The sequence below is a fragment of the Eptatretus burgeri genome, chromosome 9 (assembly GCF_056783735.1).
Source record: "Eptatretus burgeri isolate ZD-2024b chromosome 9, Ebu_testis_v1, whole genome shotgun sequence".
Taxonomy (NCBI): domain Eukaryota; kingdom Metazoa; phylum Chordata; class Myxini; order Myxiniformes; family Myxinidae; genus Eptatretus; species Eptatretus burgeri.
In genome coordinates, this window is record NC_140969.1 from 61,822,632 (window position 1) to 61,842,562 (window position 19,931).

Genomic DNA, 19,931 nt, shown 5'->3' on the forward strand with positions numbered 1-19,931 from the left:
TTGCCTTTTCTTAGTAAATATATATATATATACATATTACTAAAACTCTCATCTTGTATGTTCCCAAAATAGAGCCAAAACGGTACATGATAGCGCAAACATTTTACAGCCACCTTACTTGCCATTTGCCTGCGGTGTGCAGTATTAAGTTTCGTTGAAATCAGGCAACGAAAAAAAAATATGAAAAAATCAATTTCCGATTCAGTCAAGTACTCTTCGGGAAAATTTGATCAATGCAAACAACCTCAGCGGTATAGTTCACTGGAGCTATCTTTTTTTTTCTTAAAATGATTTATTTAAAAATCTCAAACATTTAGTATAGACAAAGAACGATATATTTTTAAGCATAAAATAAACATCGCCATTTTGATGTAATACTTCCGTGTCTGTTAATAAATAAAATTGTGTATAAAATTGTGTTTAGATGCGTGCTTCGTTGAACGATGACCCTGAGGTCAATGCTCAAATTTTCTTCAAATTAAAGTTTGACCACTAAATAATATTAAAATTTGGTGTCCTTTCTTTTTTTTCATCAACCGTTGTCACAACGGGAACCCAACGGGTTCACAGGTCATCTGGTAACCCTTAAAAGTGTGGGTCTTTCCCTGAGAGAAATAGCAAAGAAGCCAAAGTGTCAGTGAGTACAGTTTCCTCCACCATCAAAAGGCACTTGGAAACTGGAGGAAACTCTGACAGGAAGAGGTCTGGCAGACCCAAAGCCACAACACAATCAGAAGACAAGTTTCTGAGAGTCAACAGCTTGCGTGATAGGCAGCTCACAGGACAGAAGCTTCAAGCACAGCTTCACACTGGTTGAAGTAAGGAAGTCTCAGTTTCAACTGTGAAGAGAAGACTTCAAGCTGCAGGTTTGACAGGTCGAGTGGCAGTAAAAAAAAAGCCATTGCTAAGATGGTAAAATAAGAAAAAGAGGCTTCCCTGGGCCATGAAAGTAGCCAGTGGACGACTGAAAACTGGAAGGAAGTGCATCTGATGTAAGAAGACTGCATAAAGCAACCATGTAAGGCTACACAAGGTAAGCCCTTTGTTGTTTCAAATGCTTCAAGAATTGCATCACAAGTGTATGGACGCTTGTTATATTGTCCTGATAATGCCCTAATGAGGGTGAAACCAGTTGGTAACTGCATTTTTCATGCACTTGTGACAGCATCTGAAATTACACCTTGCTAATTAGCGCTGTGAGATCGCTCTTTCGGGAGCTGCAGACAGTACGTGAATTAGGGGGTTTCAAAAAAATGGACTATTTAAGCAGCCTGATATTCTGTCATTTCTAATGCTGCACCATTCTCTCTTGCAGGTTATGATGATGATGGTATGCCATTTCTAACAAGTAGTCAGGAGGACCCTATGTCAACAATGGTGTCACAGTGGACAAAAAGTGAAAATCGTGACTTTGTGGTTTGAGACAAAATCCTACGTGTAGATGTGCCACTGATACTGTCAGAATTAAAACGCTCACATCTGTAATGGACCATCCAATGAGAGCATTCAGTCGTTTGTGGAGCACTTCCAAGCACAAGTGTGAAAAATCAAAATAAACACAACAGTGGCTGCCCACCAAGTGCTACCAAGGGCCAAAGGAACATTGATCTTGTGAGAGATTCTGTTCTTGAACGTCCCAAGAAATCCCACCATTGGCGTTCCTGTGAACTGGCGATCTCAGCCTCACCTGTGTGGAACATTCTCACTTCTGAACTCAAGCTCTATCCCTCCATCATATCTGTAAGGCATAAACTAACTCTGAATGACATGGCAAGCCGAGTAACAATGTGCGATTGCTGCAATGATTGAATGGAAATGTACCCAAATTGGATCAACTCCTTGTGGTTCAATGATGAAGCACACTTCCATTTGAATGGGGCTATCAACAATCACAACAATATCTTATGGGGTGCTGCTGAGCCTCCTGAGGAGGTGTCTGAGATGTCTCTCAAGGGCCCCAAGTCCACTTGCTTCTGTGCCTTGAATGCCAGATGGGGTATGCTGGGACCGTATTGGTTTGAGGATGCCAATGGTAAGACAGTGACAGTCAATGGCGAGTGGTACCGTGAGGTCTTATGCCGATTCCACACTGATCTCGGTTAACTACTATCTCCAAACCAACACAGACTTGCATGGTTCATGCAGAACAGTGTCCCACCACACACTGCAGGTGAAATCATCAACTTGCTGCACCAGCTGTTTGGAAATTGTGCCATAAGCCTGGGTACAGTGCATGAGTTGGCGTCCCACAGCCTGGATATGAATCCACTGGATTTTGAATCCACAGATTAAATTGTGGGTGGAGTTGAGTCAGCCGTCCAACCAATGGGGTGAAGGCTGTCCATCAATAGTCCGTCCATCCATCATCCAAAAATTAACCAGATAATATATATTTGATCGATGTGTGTGTGTGTGTGTGTGTGTGTGTGTGTGTGTGTGTGTGTGTGTGTGTGTGTGTGTGTGTGTGTGTGTGTGTGTGTGTGTGTGTGTGTGTGTGTGTGTGTGTGTGTGTGTGTGTGTGTGTGTGTGTGTGTGTGTGTGTGTGTGGGGCAGTATGGCCTCGAGTTTTGCGCACTCAGCACTAAACTATAGCTCTTGGGTTTGAATCTTGATCAAGCTTCAACCTGTCGTCCCAGGGTTTGTCGAGTGAGTCATCAATTTATGTATCGCCCCTCACATGGAGGTTAAACTGGGCATCCCATTTGCCGGCACTAGGTGGTGGACCTTAAATATCCCACAGTGTCTTTCTTGAAGAGTAAGCGAGCTATCACCAGCATCATGGCCAAATTCCAAATTTCTGCCCAAACTACTGCTGGAAAGGGAATGGCAAACCACCCAGTATAACCCTTGCCAATTGCTTCAGCAGTACTGAACTCCAGAATATATACACACATACACACAACGGGTTGAGCCATCTGATCAAGATGGTGTTATTCAGACTTTAGCATAAGATTAAGAAGATTGTTGTCTATTGCTGTAGAAATAATATTATTTTAAAAGTGCAACACAACATTGATGGGCCAAATAACCTCTTAATTTCATTGTTTACAGGATTGTGTGACTACTTGTTACACTCGGTGTCGTGCTGCAGACACTGTGAACTCTTTGTATATTAATTTCCCTTCTTCATACAGAACAAATATTTCAATTCAATTGGTTTGATTCCCAACAGAGAATTGACTTTTTGAACAATGGTGAAGAATTCTCTCAATAATTCGACAGCGAATTCTTTCAATGGTGAAAAAAATAACTTTAAAATTCTCATATCCGGATGTGGATCTTCACCAAAACATAATAATTTCGTCCTTGTCACACACCCAACCTCGACACAAAATTTCGTCAAAATCTGTCCAGAACATTTTGAGATATCCAGTTCACAGATAAACAAACAAACAAACAAGCAGTCATAGACTGGTACTTAAGAAATCGTCAACTTTACCTCTGACCTTGTCGAATAAAAGCTGTCTCGAGAGAAGGTAGCGACGCAAACCAGAAGTTTCTACGATGATTCTGTACCAAACCATCAAAAATCGAATGCTTTGGAGGTTTGACCTCACTGTGACCTTGACCTTTGACTTATTTTGACCAAAGTCTAACCAGCGCTAGCCACCACCCTCCTGAATCACGTGTTGTAATTTGACATTGGTAGCTTCTTCCGTTCTCGAGTTATCATTTTTTGGATATTTGACCTCACTGTGACCTTGACCTTTGACCGATTTTGACCAAAATCTAACCAGCGCTAGCCACCACCCTCCTGAATCAGGTGGTCTATTTTGACATTGGTAGCTTCTTCCGTTCTCGAGTTATCTGTACCAAACCATCAAAAATCGGATATTTGACCTCTCTGTGACCTTGAGCTTTGACCGATTTTGACCAAAATCTAATCAGCACGAGCCATCACCCTCCTGAATAACGTGGTGTAATTTTACATTGGTAGCTTCTTCCATTCTCGAGTTATCGTGCCTACAAACAAACAAACAAACAAACAGAAACGGAAGTCATCAATATACTTACAAAATCTTTCGATTTCGTAAGTAACAAACACACAAACAAGCAGTCATAGACTGGAACTTACGAAATCGTCAACTTGACCTCTGACCTTGTCTAATAAAAACTGTCTCTAGAGAAGGTAACGACGCAAACCAGAAGTTTCTACGATGATTCTGTACCAAACCATCAAAAATCGTAACGTTGACTGAAGCAAAAATCTCCATTTCTCCACGCAATTATTTTATATTATTTTATCAAAGTCACAAAACCGTAATATTCGGCCATCCACCAACAATCTTTCCATAATCCGACGGCTTAGCGAGTCAGGCATGCGACGATAACCTTTATTGGGATAAAAAATGACTTTTAAACACCATCTTTATCGAAAACACCATCAGCGCGCACACGCAAAACGTTAACGTGACTCAACGACACGTCTGCTCGAGCGCACTGCATCACGTGACGACCCGTGACGCGTCGACTGAAATATTTTTTATACAATATTAAAACGTCTCCAAAACATCCGCTTTTTACCAGAATTTTGACAACCGAGTTTTAAGCGTCCAAACTGATCGCAAAAAGCGAAGACAAAATTAAAATCGAAGTTAAAACGAACTCGCAACGTCGAGCAAAGCAAAAATCTCCATTTCTCCACGCATTTATTTAATATTATTTTATCAAAGTCACAAAACCGTAATATTCGGCCATCCAACAACAATCTTTACATAATCTGACGGCTTAGCGAGTCAGGCATGCGACGATAACCTTTATTGGGATAAAAAATGACTTTTAAACACCATCTTTATCGAAAACACCGTCAGCGCGCACACGCAAAACCTTTACGTGACTCAACGACGCGTCTGCTCGAGCGCGCTGCACCACGTGACGACCCGTGACACGTCGAGTGAAATATTTTTTATACAATCTTAAAACGTCTCCAAAACATCCGATTTTGCCAAAATTTCGACAACCGAGTTTTAAGCGTCCAAAGCAATCGCAAAAACCGAAGACAAAATTAAAATCAAAGTTAAAACGAACTCGTAACGTCGAGCAAAGCAAAATACTCTATTTCTCCACGTGAATTTACGGAATTATGTTTAACCTCACTGTGACCTTGACCTTTGACCTATTTTGACCAAAATCTAATCAGCGCAAGCCATCACCCTCCTGAATCACGTGGTGTTATTTGACATTGGTAGCTTCTTCCGTTCTCGAGTTATTGTGCCTACAAACAAACAAACAAACAAACAAACAAACACACAAACAAACAAACAGAAACGGAAGTCATCAATATACTTACAAAATCTTTAGATTTCGTAAGAAACAAACAGATAGACAGACGAGGTATTGATGCAGTACAGCAAATGTAGACACACAAACACTCACCGACAGATGTCCCATAATGCAATACTTGTGTGGAAAGTGCAATCCGCATGTTGAGGAGGAGTGCAGGCGATCAGTTCGTCCCAAGAGGAGATCCCCAGTGGCTGGGTAACAGCTGCGTCGAGCACAAGTATCCGTGCCAGTTTGTCGCTTCCATGCCCCATCCACCCACAGAACCAATTCAAGCAGCAGCAGCACTGTGCTCCAGCCTTGAAGTAAATGTTTTTAAAAAACGAAGAAAGAAAAGTTTTCAAAAATAATTTGAGAAGGCAAGTCATGCATGCATTTTTATTCACAACTATCATGTTTAAATGCATTTGCCATTTACATATATAGGGTGATAAAATAAACTCTATGAACAAGGTCCTCACAATAGTCCAAGAAACAACAGATATTAGGAGAGGTTTTCTTAAAAAGTGTAAAATAATGATATATTTTCCAACTATAATAGATACTTGCACTGTATATTGAAAAATATAAACGTTGGAGACTGTTGGAGTCTTGTGCATGTCTCACTTGCAGATGGTTGTGAGCGTGCCTCATAGCAGCGTTTTAGATGTTACCAGCAAATTGTGGGGGTGGGGGGGGGAATGGAGCAAGCGATACTAGTCCAGGAAATGTAGCCTTTTTTTTCACTCAACTTGGAACAAATTGCACCAGAATTTTTTTGGACGAGTGCATTTCTATGGGATCCGCAGAATAGCATACTAAAAGTCCCAAGAAATCCCTGTTGCAGGAATATGCATAATTTACATAAATCCAAATTGGTCACAAATATAAATCTCTCACCACATCTTTGCTCTCTGATGGTATATGATAAATTCTAGAATTGTGTCCAAAACCCCCAGGAGGCATTTGGAACACTTTGAAACTTGATTGGATGAATAGCTCATTTGCCTAAATCCAATATGGCCAGCATATCTTTGCTTTTGTTCAAGTAATATCATTCAATTTTCTCATCGAGAACTTTGATCAAAAAATCACTATGTAATTCTCATATCCCTTGACAACATATACTATATATGACAGCGAATGCTGTCGTGATCATTCAGTGTTGGGCCTAGTAGATCATTGCAGGCACATGTTCACCCTACTCAATTAGTAGGCCCGTCAAGTTGGTCAAAGCCATCAGTAAAACTTGCTAGCTATGAGTTGGTACACCTTATACCACAGCATTATTGACACACAACAGTGCAAGGCAGGCCATGTTTTCAGCATGTGCACCTCCTTGTATAACAGTCTTCTTTACAACTGCAGCATATACCATCCAGTAGTTCCGATGGTGCTGTGGGCTGGTCAGTCTTTATGGGCAGACATCTTCCACCCAACAAGTCTCATCCCCACTCTTCTGGTTTCATAATGATATCGTCCCCTACAGGCCAATAACGTGGCCCTTGCTGATTCTCCCTGGAAGACCATGACAGGGGAGCAAATACAATCCAATGGAAATGTCCATAATATCATTGATGGTGGTTATCTACTCCATCGCTTACCATGGCCAAGAGGTTCCATGTATGACAGATTGACAGTTTGAGTCTGCTGTATATTAGATATGTGACAGAAATATTGGGCAGCTACAAATGTTTTTGATGGCTACCAAGATGATCTGACAACTAGATGCCACACACCTGAGAATGACAGGGGGATTGTGCAGGTGTGACAGTGCACTTCGCCGGTGAAATGGTTACCCAATCCAAGGAGGATGATTTTTTGCCTAATAAGATAAACAAACAGCGCTTCATGTATTATCTCAGTGACAAACTAGAGAGAGCTGGTTGCAGCAGAAATCATACAAAGCATGATGCTGTTGGCCTCATTGTCCAAACAGCTGTGGCATCTGCCAGACATAAAGACACTGTTCCGATTGGGGATGACATGTACTTGCTGGTCCTCCTATTGCATCATGTTGAAATGGATGCACAGGAGTTGTCCTTGGCACCAGCGCCCAAACAATCCTCAAACAAGAACAGTTTATGGTGCATAAAGCAACCTAAGAAACTTATTGGTCCTGATGTACGTGACCATAGGCTGTTTATCGATGCAATTCTTGGCTGTGATGCAACCTCTCATCTGATTGGATTGGGAAATGGTTTATTAGTAAAGAAGATCAAGAGTGATGCCCTGTTCTGCCAGCAGGCTAAAGTGTTCAGCCAAGCAGGACAAGTGGCGAAGCAGAACATTGTGGCATCTTGCATTTTTATATGGTAGTGCCAAAGAAGAAGGACTGGATAACATATGACATTGGCGGTTTTGTGATATGATTTTGAAGAGCACATCACAAGTAGAACCACAAACTCTACCACAAACCACAGCAGCTGCAAGGTATCATAGCCTGCGTGTAAACTATCAGATGATGGAGTGGAAAGGGACAGATATGAATATCAAACCAGAAGAGTGGTGATGGCACATCGTGGATGGAATATGGCTGCCCATATAGATCTGCTGCAGTTGTAAAGAAGACTGTAATACAAGGAGGTGCACATGCTGAAAACATGGCCTGCCTTGAACTGCTGTGTGTGGAGAATGCAGTGGTACAAGCTACCGTGGTACCAGTTTTTCCTGATGGCTATGACCAACTTGATGGGCCTAATAATTGAGTAGGGCAACTGTGCCTGCAATGATCTAACAACCACAACAGTGAATGATCACTACAGCATTCACTGTCATATATAGTATATGTTATGTCAAGGGATACAAAAATAAAATAGTGATTTTTGATCAAAGTTCTCGATTAGAAAGTTGAATGATATTACTTGTATAGAAGTTTATGAAAATATGAATTGCATGGTCTTGGGAGAACATAATTTTCTTTTGAAAAAGATTATGTAACATAGATGTGTAGTAATTGTAAAAGCAAGTAGTGTTTCAAATATTATTTCATAAAAGTAAAATATTTTCATTTAATAATAAAATACGTGTGTGAATGAGCTTTAAGAGGGAATAATTTGTTAATTTTATTAAAGAAAAAAAATAAGAAAAGGAGTAACATCCAATATTACAAGCATCGGTGATGATTTCATAAAGCTTGAGCAGTTGTCCTGTGTTTTGCGGAGTCTATAATACTTCGAAGCAGAATGCAAGTGTTGTTTTGCTCTAAAATTACGCGTCTTGCCTGAGCAATGATATGGTGAGATATTGACATTTGGTGGCAATATGCTGGATTTATGCAATTTATATATTTATCCAATCAAATTTAAGAGTACGTCAAATGCTTCCTTGTGTCCAAAAACCCCATTCGAGAATTTGAAAGCAAAGATATGGTGAGATATTGACATGTTGTGGCCGTATGCTGGATTTATGCAATTTACACATATTTCCAGAAGAAATTTATTGGAACTTTTTATATGGCGTTCTGGGGACCCCGTGGCAATGTATTGTCGTTAAAAAAAAATTATGTTGCAATTTGTTCAAACTCAAACCTTATTTTTGCTTGGACTATACAAAACGCTAAAGGACTATCCCAATTCCAACTTGTGGTGGGCTTGATGGGATTTGCCCGTCGTTTTATCAACATACGTTGACTGGCATAATGACCTTGAGGTACACACACTGGCCTCCAAGATGCCTGGCTTGAGTTTGAATTGTGGCGCAGCTACAAACCGTCATCCTGGCGTTTCACAGGCAGAGCGATTCATGAATTTGTGTGCTGTCCCTCAGATGGATGTGAAACTGGGCGTCACATCTGCCAGCATTTGTTGGTGGATGTGAAAGATCCCATATGGTGTCCTTCGCGAAGAGTAGGCGCGCTATCGCTGGCACCATGAACAAATTCCAAATTCCTGCCCTAACGTACAGAGGGCACTGTATCAGCAGCACAGCTATGCCCTCAGCCAATGATGCCACCCCACAGCCTTGTGATGTACACGAAAGAAGAAGAATCAGTATGTCTACAAAATATATAACATAATAATTATATTGATCCACTCGCACAAAAAATTAACTACATGGCATGCCATCGCAAGTCCCCATGGGACCTAAAGCAAGCAAGGGGGGGACCTTCCCCCCTAAAGCAAGGTTGAAAGATGGGAAAGAGTTCCAATATCAAAATTAGGGTAAAGAAATAAAAAAAAACTTCCATTTTGACCCCGGTGACCGTAACTCCCCCGTCCCCTATGGCATGAACCGGGTGACAAATCCAAAAAGCAATCGTTACATATTTCATGCATCCTGCAATATTGATTGCATATTCCAAGTTTCATAAAAAATATTTTAAAATGTGCCCATAATTGCATTTTTGGGGAATTTTACCTTTTGACCCAACCCCAGATCCCCAGGTACCCATGTCATGATCTTACCATGTCGTGATCATATCTACCAATTTTGGTGAATTTCTGTACAACCATCGAAGAGGATATGGCATGACAGACAGACACAGAAAGACAGACGACAACATCCCCCCGTTTTTATATTATATTTTAAAAATCGTTGGGATAATGAAATTACTGCATCACAACATTGCTGAATGACTCCAAAAGTATTTTTATACCAACCCCAAATTATATGGGGAGTTTAAATGTGGGTAGAAGAGGCTACCACCACTTCAACCAACTCCACTTGATTTCATATTCACAGTGTAAACGCCATTATCCAAGCACACATTCCGTCCATTTATTGCTCTGCAAACTTGCATAACAATCGGTGTGCTCAAACCGAACAAAGAATTACTTTTGAAAACCGAAAATGTTGAACACGTTGCGCAGCCAGCAGCTATTCACATTTGGGTAACACAAATTGCCCTTACAAACAACTCATTCCATTTAAATCAACTCATTCGTGCCAAAGGAATTCACAAACTTCCACCGAGTCACACGAATCATGGCAGGTGTCTTCATGTAAAACGTATGTGCAGAGGCAGCACCTGACTACCGCACATCCTCCTACTCCATACCAATGAACCTGAACGAACTCACCTGATAAGATGGCGAGCACCCGCATCACCGCACTTCGGTACAATCCCACAAGAAGTCCGATGAGAGAAGCACAGACTGGAGAGCACACGGAGACCGGGCTGTCCGTGCACGCCCGGAATAGCGAACGCGCCTTCCCTTCTGTTTCCTATAAGCGGCCTCTTTATTTTTGGGAACTCCGCAACGTCCCGCTCATCTTATTGGCACCAAATGTCCCATTCTGCTGCAACTCATCCACGGGTACAAAATATGTCTGTTTGGAGAAATCGCTCCGTCTTCACGAGCGCCATCTCGTCGTTGTGTTCGCCAATTTGCTGCGATTCAAACACCACTCGCAAATTGGCTGCCATGAGGACCATAATGAGGGTAGCCACCAGAGGTATGCACATTCGCCTCTGAGCTGTCTTGGCAGGGTGAGAATCCCAGCCCAGCTGTAAACGGTCATCCTAGTGTCTCGCAGGAAGAGCGAGTCACCGGTGTGTGCCGTCCATCGGATGGAGTGGAACGTTGAACTGGGGCGTCCCGTCTGACAGCATTAGTTGGTGGACGTTAAATAGCCCATGGAAGAGATCCGTTAAAGATCACACAGTCGAGGAGACGAGCCATCGCCGGGACCTGTCAAAATTCCAAATTCCTGCTCCAACATAAATGGGCACTGCATCGGGGGCATCCTCATGTCTCTGCAAGAACTTCCACGAACCGACCATACAAAGGAAGGAATGAACAAACTCAACAGGAAGAACCGTCCTAGGTTTCTCCGTGAAGCAAACTTGACAAAACTTTCATGGGTTCTGTTTGCTGAAAATGGTGTGTGTGTGTGTGTGTGTGTGTGTGTGTGTGTGTGTGTGTGTGTGTGTGCGTATGTGTGTGTGTGCGTGTGTGTGTGTTGATTTGTCACTGAACTACTCCCTCAAATGCATGTCATTTTTGCATTCCTTTACATTATTCATCATTTGAAGTCTTTTGGTTTAAACATGCCTGTGTCTCCGCAACGATGTGTGGTGAGGAAAGCGTAGTGAGCGGATCCATAAATTCTGCATCACAACGCAGTCAGTATTCATGCAATATATATATATATATATATATATATATATATATATATATATATATATATATATATATATATATATTGCATGAATACTGACTGACATGAATACTGACATGAATCCCAGTATTCATGACATGAATACTGGGAATCCGAGATAGCCTTCACCCCTCGTGGTCTTCTCGCCCCGAACCCGGGCCGCAACAATGTATATATATATATATATATATATATATATATATATATATATATATATATATATATATATATATATATATATATATATATATATATATATATATACATTGTTGCGGCCCGGGTTCGGGGCGAGAAGACCACGAGGGGTGAAGGCTATCTCGGATTCCCACCAGACTCTCCGGAATCGTAGGCTGTCACACACGGAAAACTCCGTGACGCGGCGGGTCGCGAATCGACCGTGAATGCCAATAACTCAACCACATTACCTAGGGTCCTCCGTTGACTGTTGAACCGGTTATCTAAAATAATCACGTGACCTAATTATCGGGGGACACGCCCTCGGTACGCCTCATCCATACTGGGTCACCTTACCGGATCAGATGCAGCCGAATGTAACTGCCAAGGACATACCGGCTAGAAGAACGGATCGCTGGGATATAAATTCCCAGCTCGGCTAGGATATGGACCATGCTGGATCAATGAAGGAAAAGATGAAAACGAGTTGGGAACATTTCTAAACAAGCATTTATGAACAAACAGGCGAGGAAATATAGGTGGCACAGTAAACACACAGTGAAAGGAGTACTGCTCTCCCCTCTGGAATGGTGCTCCTGCCTCTCGACTTTCTCGGCTTCACGCTCTAGAAACCAAGGCATTTCAAATCATTGGTATCTCCCGCGATGAGACTGAGTCTTTGGGCCTCTCACTCTCTCAACGCAGGCAGGTCGGTGGTCTTTCTGTCTTCTACCGTCTCCTATCCGGTCTCGCGCACCCTGCTTTGTATGTAATATGTCCACACCATATTTCCTCAGGGTGCTCAAGGTCCGCCAACAACCCCCTTCTGGTAAAACTACCAAAATCACGAATCACTGCTCACCTTCACTCTTTCATTCCTCTTTTTTCCCACCTTTGCAAGAAACTCCCTCATTCTGTTCAATCCCATTCTTTCCTGCAGGCCTTCAAAACAGCTGTTCACCACCACCACTTATCGTCCCCCATCCAAATCCTCGATCTTTTCTACACCCATTAATTCACCCCAAACCCACCTCCTTTAAATTCCCCTGCTTTCCTTCCTGAAAGTACCTATCATGTCCATCTTGTACACCCTATGTTCCCCGCCCCATCCCTCTCCAGTCCACAGATCTCCTCATGTCTCTGGTCCACACTGTTTTTTCCTTCCCTCTCCCACCCCTGTTGTCTCCTGCCCCCCTTGCTGTGCATTGTGTGTTAGCTCTCATACGAGCCTCGACATTGTAAACAAAAAATAAAAAGTGGATTAATTATTGTATGTAAGTAGGGATAGCAAGGCATTTGTGGGGTGCGACAAAAAGAAAGAAAGGAACTTACAAAAGCGGACACAGAGCAGACTTATTCCGATATATCTTCTACACTCTTAACTTTGGCAAGGACAGGCGCCATGACACACACACACACACACACACACACACACACACACACACACACACACACACACACACACACACACACACACACACACACACACAACCAGATAAAGATGAGGTAATCAGAAGAAAGTAGAGGAGATGAGGGATACCTTGCATGGTCAGCCGACCGCACTACGCAGTATGTTTTGAGGGACGCTCCACCGAGCAATCCCAGCTCGAGAGTCAGCGCGTTGTCTCCTGCTTGGTTACAGTGCTGGGCTCAGCACGTGCACCGGTCCAGAGAATAGGTGGGGCTGTCAGGCAAGGAAGGCGGTAGGTGGAGCCAGCAGGTGAGAAGGCAGGTGGAAGGGTGGAGCAACAGGTGAATGTAGAGATCCCAGAGAGAGGAAGGTGGAGATCGAGAGCGAGTGGGTGGAGTGGCAGATGAGGCAAGTGGAGCAGCAGGCGAATGCTGAGATCGATCAAAGACATTGGAGCATTGCGAGACCATGAATGGCTTTGCGATGCACCATTTATAAGCCCCATGGAGTAGGGTGGGTGACAACCCAAAGCGATGAGTCGTCACCCGAAATCATGTGCTCTTATTGGACCCTGGCCCCGCGCTGCCAAGCTTCACCAGCCGGAAGTGGTGCCATTTGTACATCCAGCGCAACATGGCCAAGCCGCGGAATTGTCTTGCACTAAACACCGCAACATGAATCGCCTTACACCGAACTCCCGGGCCATGTTCCGGCGACTTGAAGATTCGCATCAGTCCCGCATGCCCGTTCGGGCACCCCCGGCGCCCTGCTGTTGGCACTGGTCAATGCCCTTGTTCAATCCACATGCCATGCAGCCCAAGCGGTCTGGGCCATGCAACATGCCACTGCTAGGTGGTGATTGCATCGAGGCGGAGGTGTGAGGAGGCGCGGGATGACCTCTGCCATTTGCGGGAGGTATTGGTGGCCGAGGTGGTGAGTGAAGGTCGATGGTAAGAGGGCGTCGCAAATCAGCGTGCAGACCCGAATAAAGATGTGTGCCATGGGCGTCCCACACAGTGCAGTGGTGATTATCATGGGGCTGCACACGCGTTTGCTGTCATGCATTTGCACCTGTTCCTCATTGTATCGTGGATTGAAGGAAAGGGTTGAATCGTGGATATAAATCAGGGTTGAAAAGAAGACAGATATAATTATTAGATGCAGATTCGAATGAAAGGCGTGCCATGCGCGTGCTGTGCAGTGTGGGAGGGGAGAGAGGTGGGAGAGAAGAAGGGTGCGAAAGAGAGACTGGGAGAGCGGGAGATTCCGGCAGATGTGACGTCCAATTTAACGTCCATCCGAGAGATGGCACACGCAATTTATGAATCACCCTGCATGTGAAACACTGGGATGGCCGTTTAGGAAGAGGAGAAGAGTGGGATAGGGGGAGTGTGGGTGGGGAGAGCGATGCCTCACCAAAACTCTCTCTATATACTCCAGGAGGGATGGGGGGAGTGAGGAGGACAGGGGAGAGAGGATGGTGGAGTGGGGATTTGGGGAAGGGTAGGGGGTTTGGGAGTGGGAAGCATGAGGGGAGGGGTCACTGGACTTGCATTTGGTAGGGGGACTTGAGGTGGAAAAGGGGGGAGAGGTTGTTCTCGACTTGTGTTTGATAGTGGGACTTGAGGAGAAGGGAGGGGCGGGGGGCGGGAGGGGTAGTACAGGATCAAACGAAATGGAGAACATTAAAACAACATGCAGAGACTGTCGGGGGATGTCCATGGTGGGTGGAGAGGGGAGGGGTTTTGGAGGAGGTAATCATAAGGGGCCGGAGGAGGAAAGGCAGGGTGAGGGCAAGGGAAGGCAGGGTGAGGGCAAGGGAAGGCAGGGTGAGGGCAAGGGAAGGCAGCATGAGGGCAAGGGAAGGCAGTGTGAGGGTAAGGGCAGGCAGGGTGAGGGAAAGGGAAGGGAAGACTGTGTGAGGGGAAGGAAATGCAGTGTGAGTGAAGGGAAGGTGGTGTGAGGGGAGGGGAAGGGAAGGGAAAGCAGTGTAAGGGGAAAAGAAGGGAAGGCAATGTGAAGGGAAGGGAAGGTAGCATAAGGGGTGAGGGCAGGGCCGGCGTTACCATAAGGCCAACTAGGCAGCCGCCTAGGACGCAAACCCCCAAATGGGGTGCATTACTGACCTTTAAGGGTCACAGTTTTATGCAAATTGTTGTTTTAAGAAAACACATTATAAAAGGAAAATATAACATTTCATTGTTCATAATCATTTATAGTTCATAACCAGTTTATTGTTTTCAACACTAACAATAGTTTCTTTCTTTATCTATCGATTCTTCTTTCTTTATCTATTCTATTCTTTCAATACTTTTTTTCTTTATATAATACTGTTTACTTTTTTATTTCTTTTTTTCCAGCGAGCTATGGCTGATAAAAAAATGACCTTCTGTATCCCAGTACTACAAACGAAAGGTAGAACAAGCTAAGGAGCAAGCAAAGCAAGAGAGGTTCTTCCTGTAATGTACTGAAATAGGAGATGCTTAGCAGGCAGGCACGATGCGGAGGAACAGTCGAGCCGGGCTGTGTTGCACAAGTGCGAGCGCGGGCGTACTGTGCCCGTGGCTCCCCTTTATTCCGTACTCGGTACACTCACGAGCCGGCCAACTCCAGCATTACTACGACGCCTCAGGCGGCGCTCACACCTCATATCCCTTGCCGATACACTGACCCCCACGACCACTCCTCCCATCATCACGCCCATCATGCATCATCACCATGCCCTTCCCCGTAGGCCCGCAGACTCCACCACACTCCTCCCCCCTAAAACTATGATTATTAAATGATTACCATAATAAGAAGCATACAGAACACGAAGGACTTCGTATAATAATCATGGAAATAAAATGAAAATAGCGAAGTATAATAGCACACCACATCATATAATGTGTCGATGCGAGCGCGTGGAGCAGTAAAGGCCAGGTTCCAAAGACGGAGGTGCACAAAGCCCCCCCCCCCACTCTGACCGTGTTACCGATATGAAGCAGCAAATGAGAAGCACAGCAGCACTACGCAGCAAAAACGCCCCCAGGTGGCCCATGCTGACATGGCCCTCACCGAGGTCGTGACGACCTTTCGAGCCAACCTCCCCCGGCCCCATCAAACGCCTCTGGCCCACTCCCCCCAGGCAGACCCGACGTAGATAAACATCCCGAGGCCGGCAGCCCGCTATCTGGAAGCCGTGGCGCCAGCCCTGATCGACCTTGGCCGGGGCACTGAACAGCGCCGCTGGCTGCATGCATCTAATGCGCCAAAACAACTCACGCACCACAATCAGTTGAGACGCCAACGCCCGTCCCAACGGCCTTGAGCGAACACAGAGAGCTGCGCTCGCAACCAGAGGTGGGGGTAACGCCGACCAGGGCACCAGTCTTGGTTCCGAGTCGATCTCCGAGACCCACACGGCAGCTAGACAGGAGCAACTCCATTTAAACCACACTGCAATCATAGGCTCGTTATAAATCACTACGAACATTATTCGAAGCATTGCAAATTCATTTTTTCCGTACAGCGCGCTTTTCTGATAAAATTCCAGCACATGACAAAGCAATTACCTGCGGCCCGGGACAATGGACGGCCAACCCAACTTATTTATTCGCCACCACCGCTCCCGAAGCCCCCACATCACATTGATCATAATACAACTCCCATTGACTGATCCCCGCCAAATCCACTTTTACACGAGAACTGCTGGCATTTATTTCAACAACGTTAAACTGCATCACTAGAGCAAGGAAAAGCACATATGCCATGAACAACAACCCACAACCCACATAACGAGTCCGCTTCTTGGTTGTCGACTCGATGTGGTGACTCGCGACTCCCTTTAATGCCACGGGCTCACCGTCACCTGTCGAAGCTGCCTGCACAACACCGACGCGCATTTCCTCACGAACACTGCCGCAGCGCGGGAACTCATCGCGAGCGAAGCGCGGGAACTCATCGCGAGAGCTGATACGGCTCTCGCCGCTCCCGACCTGCACATCACCGCCGCAGGCAGCAACGAACGGTCGCTCCCGCTGCATCGACGCGGCCCCGCCGCCAGAGCCTCGCCCTCGGTACTCGACGAAGGCCTCAAAGAGAGCACTGGCACATCTGGAGGTACGAACCGGAGATCCAGCCCGAGGTGCGCCAGCCAGTCCCGACCCAACAGGGGGGCCCCCTCCCCTCGTACAACGAACACCGAGAGCCGGGCGCGTCGATCTCGGTAGCGCACTGAGACGTCGGCCCTTGCAAGCGGTGCAATCGCCTCACCGGTGTACGTGTATAACGACAAGGCCGTCTTGACCAGGCGAATACCGCGAAGACCACGAGCCGCCCGCTCATCCATGACCGACACTGCCGCTCCGGTATCCACGCAAAACACAGTCGGTTGGCCATTCACTTCGACTTCAACCATGAAAGGCGTCGTCATCTCCGAACCCACGGAAAACAGACTCAACCGTGGTTGCATCTCCCGCTCCGGCTCGCCGGCATCGTCAGGCCCCAGTGGCAGGCCGATCTCCAGGTCACTGGGGTCCTCTCGCACCTCGTCATCCAAGACCCCAACGGAGGCCCCCGCCATCCGACACACACGCTTCAAATTTCCCACCTTGTGACAATGCAAACACACGGTGTTCTTATACGGGCACATTTGTCGCAGGTGCGGACCCCCACACCCCCAGCACCCGCGGAAAGCTCCTTCGCTCCAGGTGCGACCGTGCTGCGGTGCCCCTTCGCTCCCGGTGCGACTGTGCTGCGGTGCCCCTTCGCTCCCGGTGCGACCGTGCTGCGGTGCCCCTTGTCCCGCACCGCCAGGCGCGCGTGCGACCTGCGGCACTTGAGCCATCGCTCGGACTCTGGGCTGCGCGACCCGCGGCATTTGTGCGGTCACCGCGTGGACCTCGGGATTAGCCGCCATGCTCCAGCTGGAGCTATTCACTACGTCCTGACCAGCAATGGCGCGGACATCCGTGAGTGTCTGCTCGACAGACGAAGCAGTCACGACCGCCGAGTCGAATGTGATGTCGGTCAATCGCAGGATGGCTGCTACCATCTTTGCGTCTCGCAGACCAGAAATAAAATGATCTCTGAGCCGTGTCGGACGCTCCTCTGTCGTGAATTTGCACGGCACAGCCGAATGCTTCACTCGTGCTACGAAGTCCGCAACGCACTCCTCGCCACCCTTAGCGAGATGATCGAACTGGAACCGCGCGAGATGTAACGACTTCTCTGGCGCCAAGTGGGTCTTCATTTTCGCCACAATGTCTTGAAAGGATAGCACATCATCACTGGGTCTATTTGGAGCCACCAAATCACTCAGCAGGCGGTAGTGCTCCGTTGATAGCGAGGCGAGCAAGATCGCCTTGCATTTCTCTTCATCCTCTACATCATTCGCCCGAAAGTAGCAACCTAACTGTTCAGAAAAAAACTCGAACTCATCTCCCCCGAACACGGGTACACGCCCGTGTGCCGTGCCCCGACCTTCTGCCATGCTCCGTGAGACCCTTGGCTCTGTAGCTTGGAACCGCCCGGGTTACTTGCCGACCCTGCACACGCCGATCCGAAGACCCTCGTCCGCCAACTGTAATGTACTGAAATGGGAGATGCTTAGCAGGCAGGCACGATGCGGAGGAACAGTCGAGCCGGGCTGTGTTGCACAAGTGCGAGCGCGGGCGTACTGTGCCCGCGGCTCCCCTTTATTCCGTACTCGGTACACTCACGAGCCGGCCGACTCCAGCATTACTACGACGCCTCAGGCGGCGCGCACACCTCATATCCCTTGCCGATACACTGACCCCCACGACCACTCCTCCCATCATCACGCCCATCATGCATCATCACCATGCCCTTCCCCGTAGGCCCGCAGACTCCACCACACTTCCTGAAATACCTTTGTACACAGAAAGCAAATCAAGAACATAAATATGACTGTACTCTTGTTGAAACTAGCAATGGGGGAGTTGGATGTGGTGCTCCTACGACAGATGATATAAACTCAAAGACCGAAGTTTCACAAATTAGAGATATTTCTGGACGCTACGCTATGTTTGGCGCAAACACAACACATCACCCATAGAACACCATCCTTACTGTGAAGAATTTTGGTGGCAGCATCATGTCATGGAGATGTTTCTCATCAGTAGGGTCTGGGACACTTGCCAGGATAGAAGGGAAAGTTGATGGAGCAAAATACAGAACAATCATGGAGGAAAACCTGCTGCCCTCTGCAAGAAAGCTGAAATTGGGACGGAAGTTCACCTTTCGGCATGACAATGACCCGAAGCACACAGCCAAAGCTACACTGGAGTGGCTGAGGAACAAAAACATAAATGTCCTCGAGTGGTGAAAGAAAGCTCCGACCTAAATCCAATGAAAAATCTGTGGCATGACTTGAAGATTGCTGTCCATCAACGCTCCCCACGCAACTTGACTGAGCTTCAAAAGTTTTGTCTGGAATAATGGGCAAATATTGCCCAATCAAAGTATGCAAATTTGGTCGAGACCTATCCCAACAAACTCACAGCTGTAATTGCTGTCAAAGGTGCTTCCACCAAGTATTAACCTTGGGGGAGTGGAGGGGGGCGGTGGGTGGACATTTATCCAACCAAGATATTCTAGTTTTGTATTTTTAATTAATTTTCTGAAATATGTAGAATTTGTTTTTTCACTTGGAAGTTGTGGGTTCCAATGTGCAAATAAAGGTGGAAAAAGTCTAATTTAATGCAATTTAATTCCAGGTGATAAGGCAACAAAAGGTGGAAACTTTTAAAGGGGGTGTAGACTTTCTCCAGGCACTGTGTACTTGAAGCATATTACTAAGCTTAATGAGACTAACCCAGAGGTTTTCAGACACTTTAGCCAACGACTTCATGTTGTACATAGATCATATTGTTTCTGGATAGGACTCTTTTCTGACCTTGTCACTGAACAAACTCTCATGGGTTTCATGAAGATGAGTGGAGGTTTAACCAGTGGCCAGGACATGAAAGAAACCCAGCAC

At 46.0% G+C, this 19,931-nt stretch overlaps 1 protein-coding gene across 2 annotated transcripts in view; it reads right to left on the reverse strand.

The window, feature by feature from the left end:
* Positions 1-10,687, reverse strand: part of LOC147020197 (laminin subunit beta-2-like) — a 256,934-nt gene extending 246,247 nt beyond the window's left edge. Inside the window, exons 1-2 of one of the 2 annotated variants that reach the window (XM_085895329.1) lie at positions 10,284-10,687; positions 5,377-5,582 (exon numbers count right to left, since the gene is read on the reverse strand). In XM_085895329.1, the coding sequence (XP_085751455.1) occupies positions 5,377-5,582; positions 10,284-10,308 (231 nt within the window). In that variant the 5' untranslated portion in view covers positions 10,309-10,687. The remainder of the gene's footprint in view (positions 1-5,376; positions 5,583-10,283) is intronic. The other variant, XM_085895331.1, reaches the window with a different exon arrangement.
* Between the last annotated feature and the right edge of the window lie 9,244 nt (positions 10,688-19,931).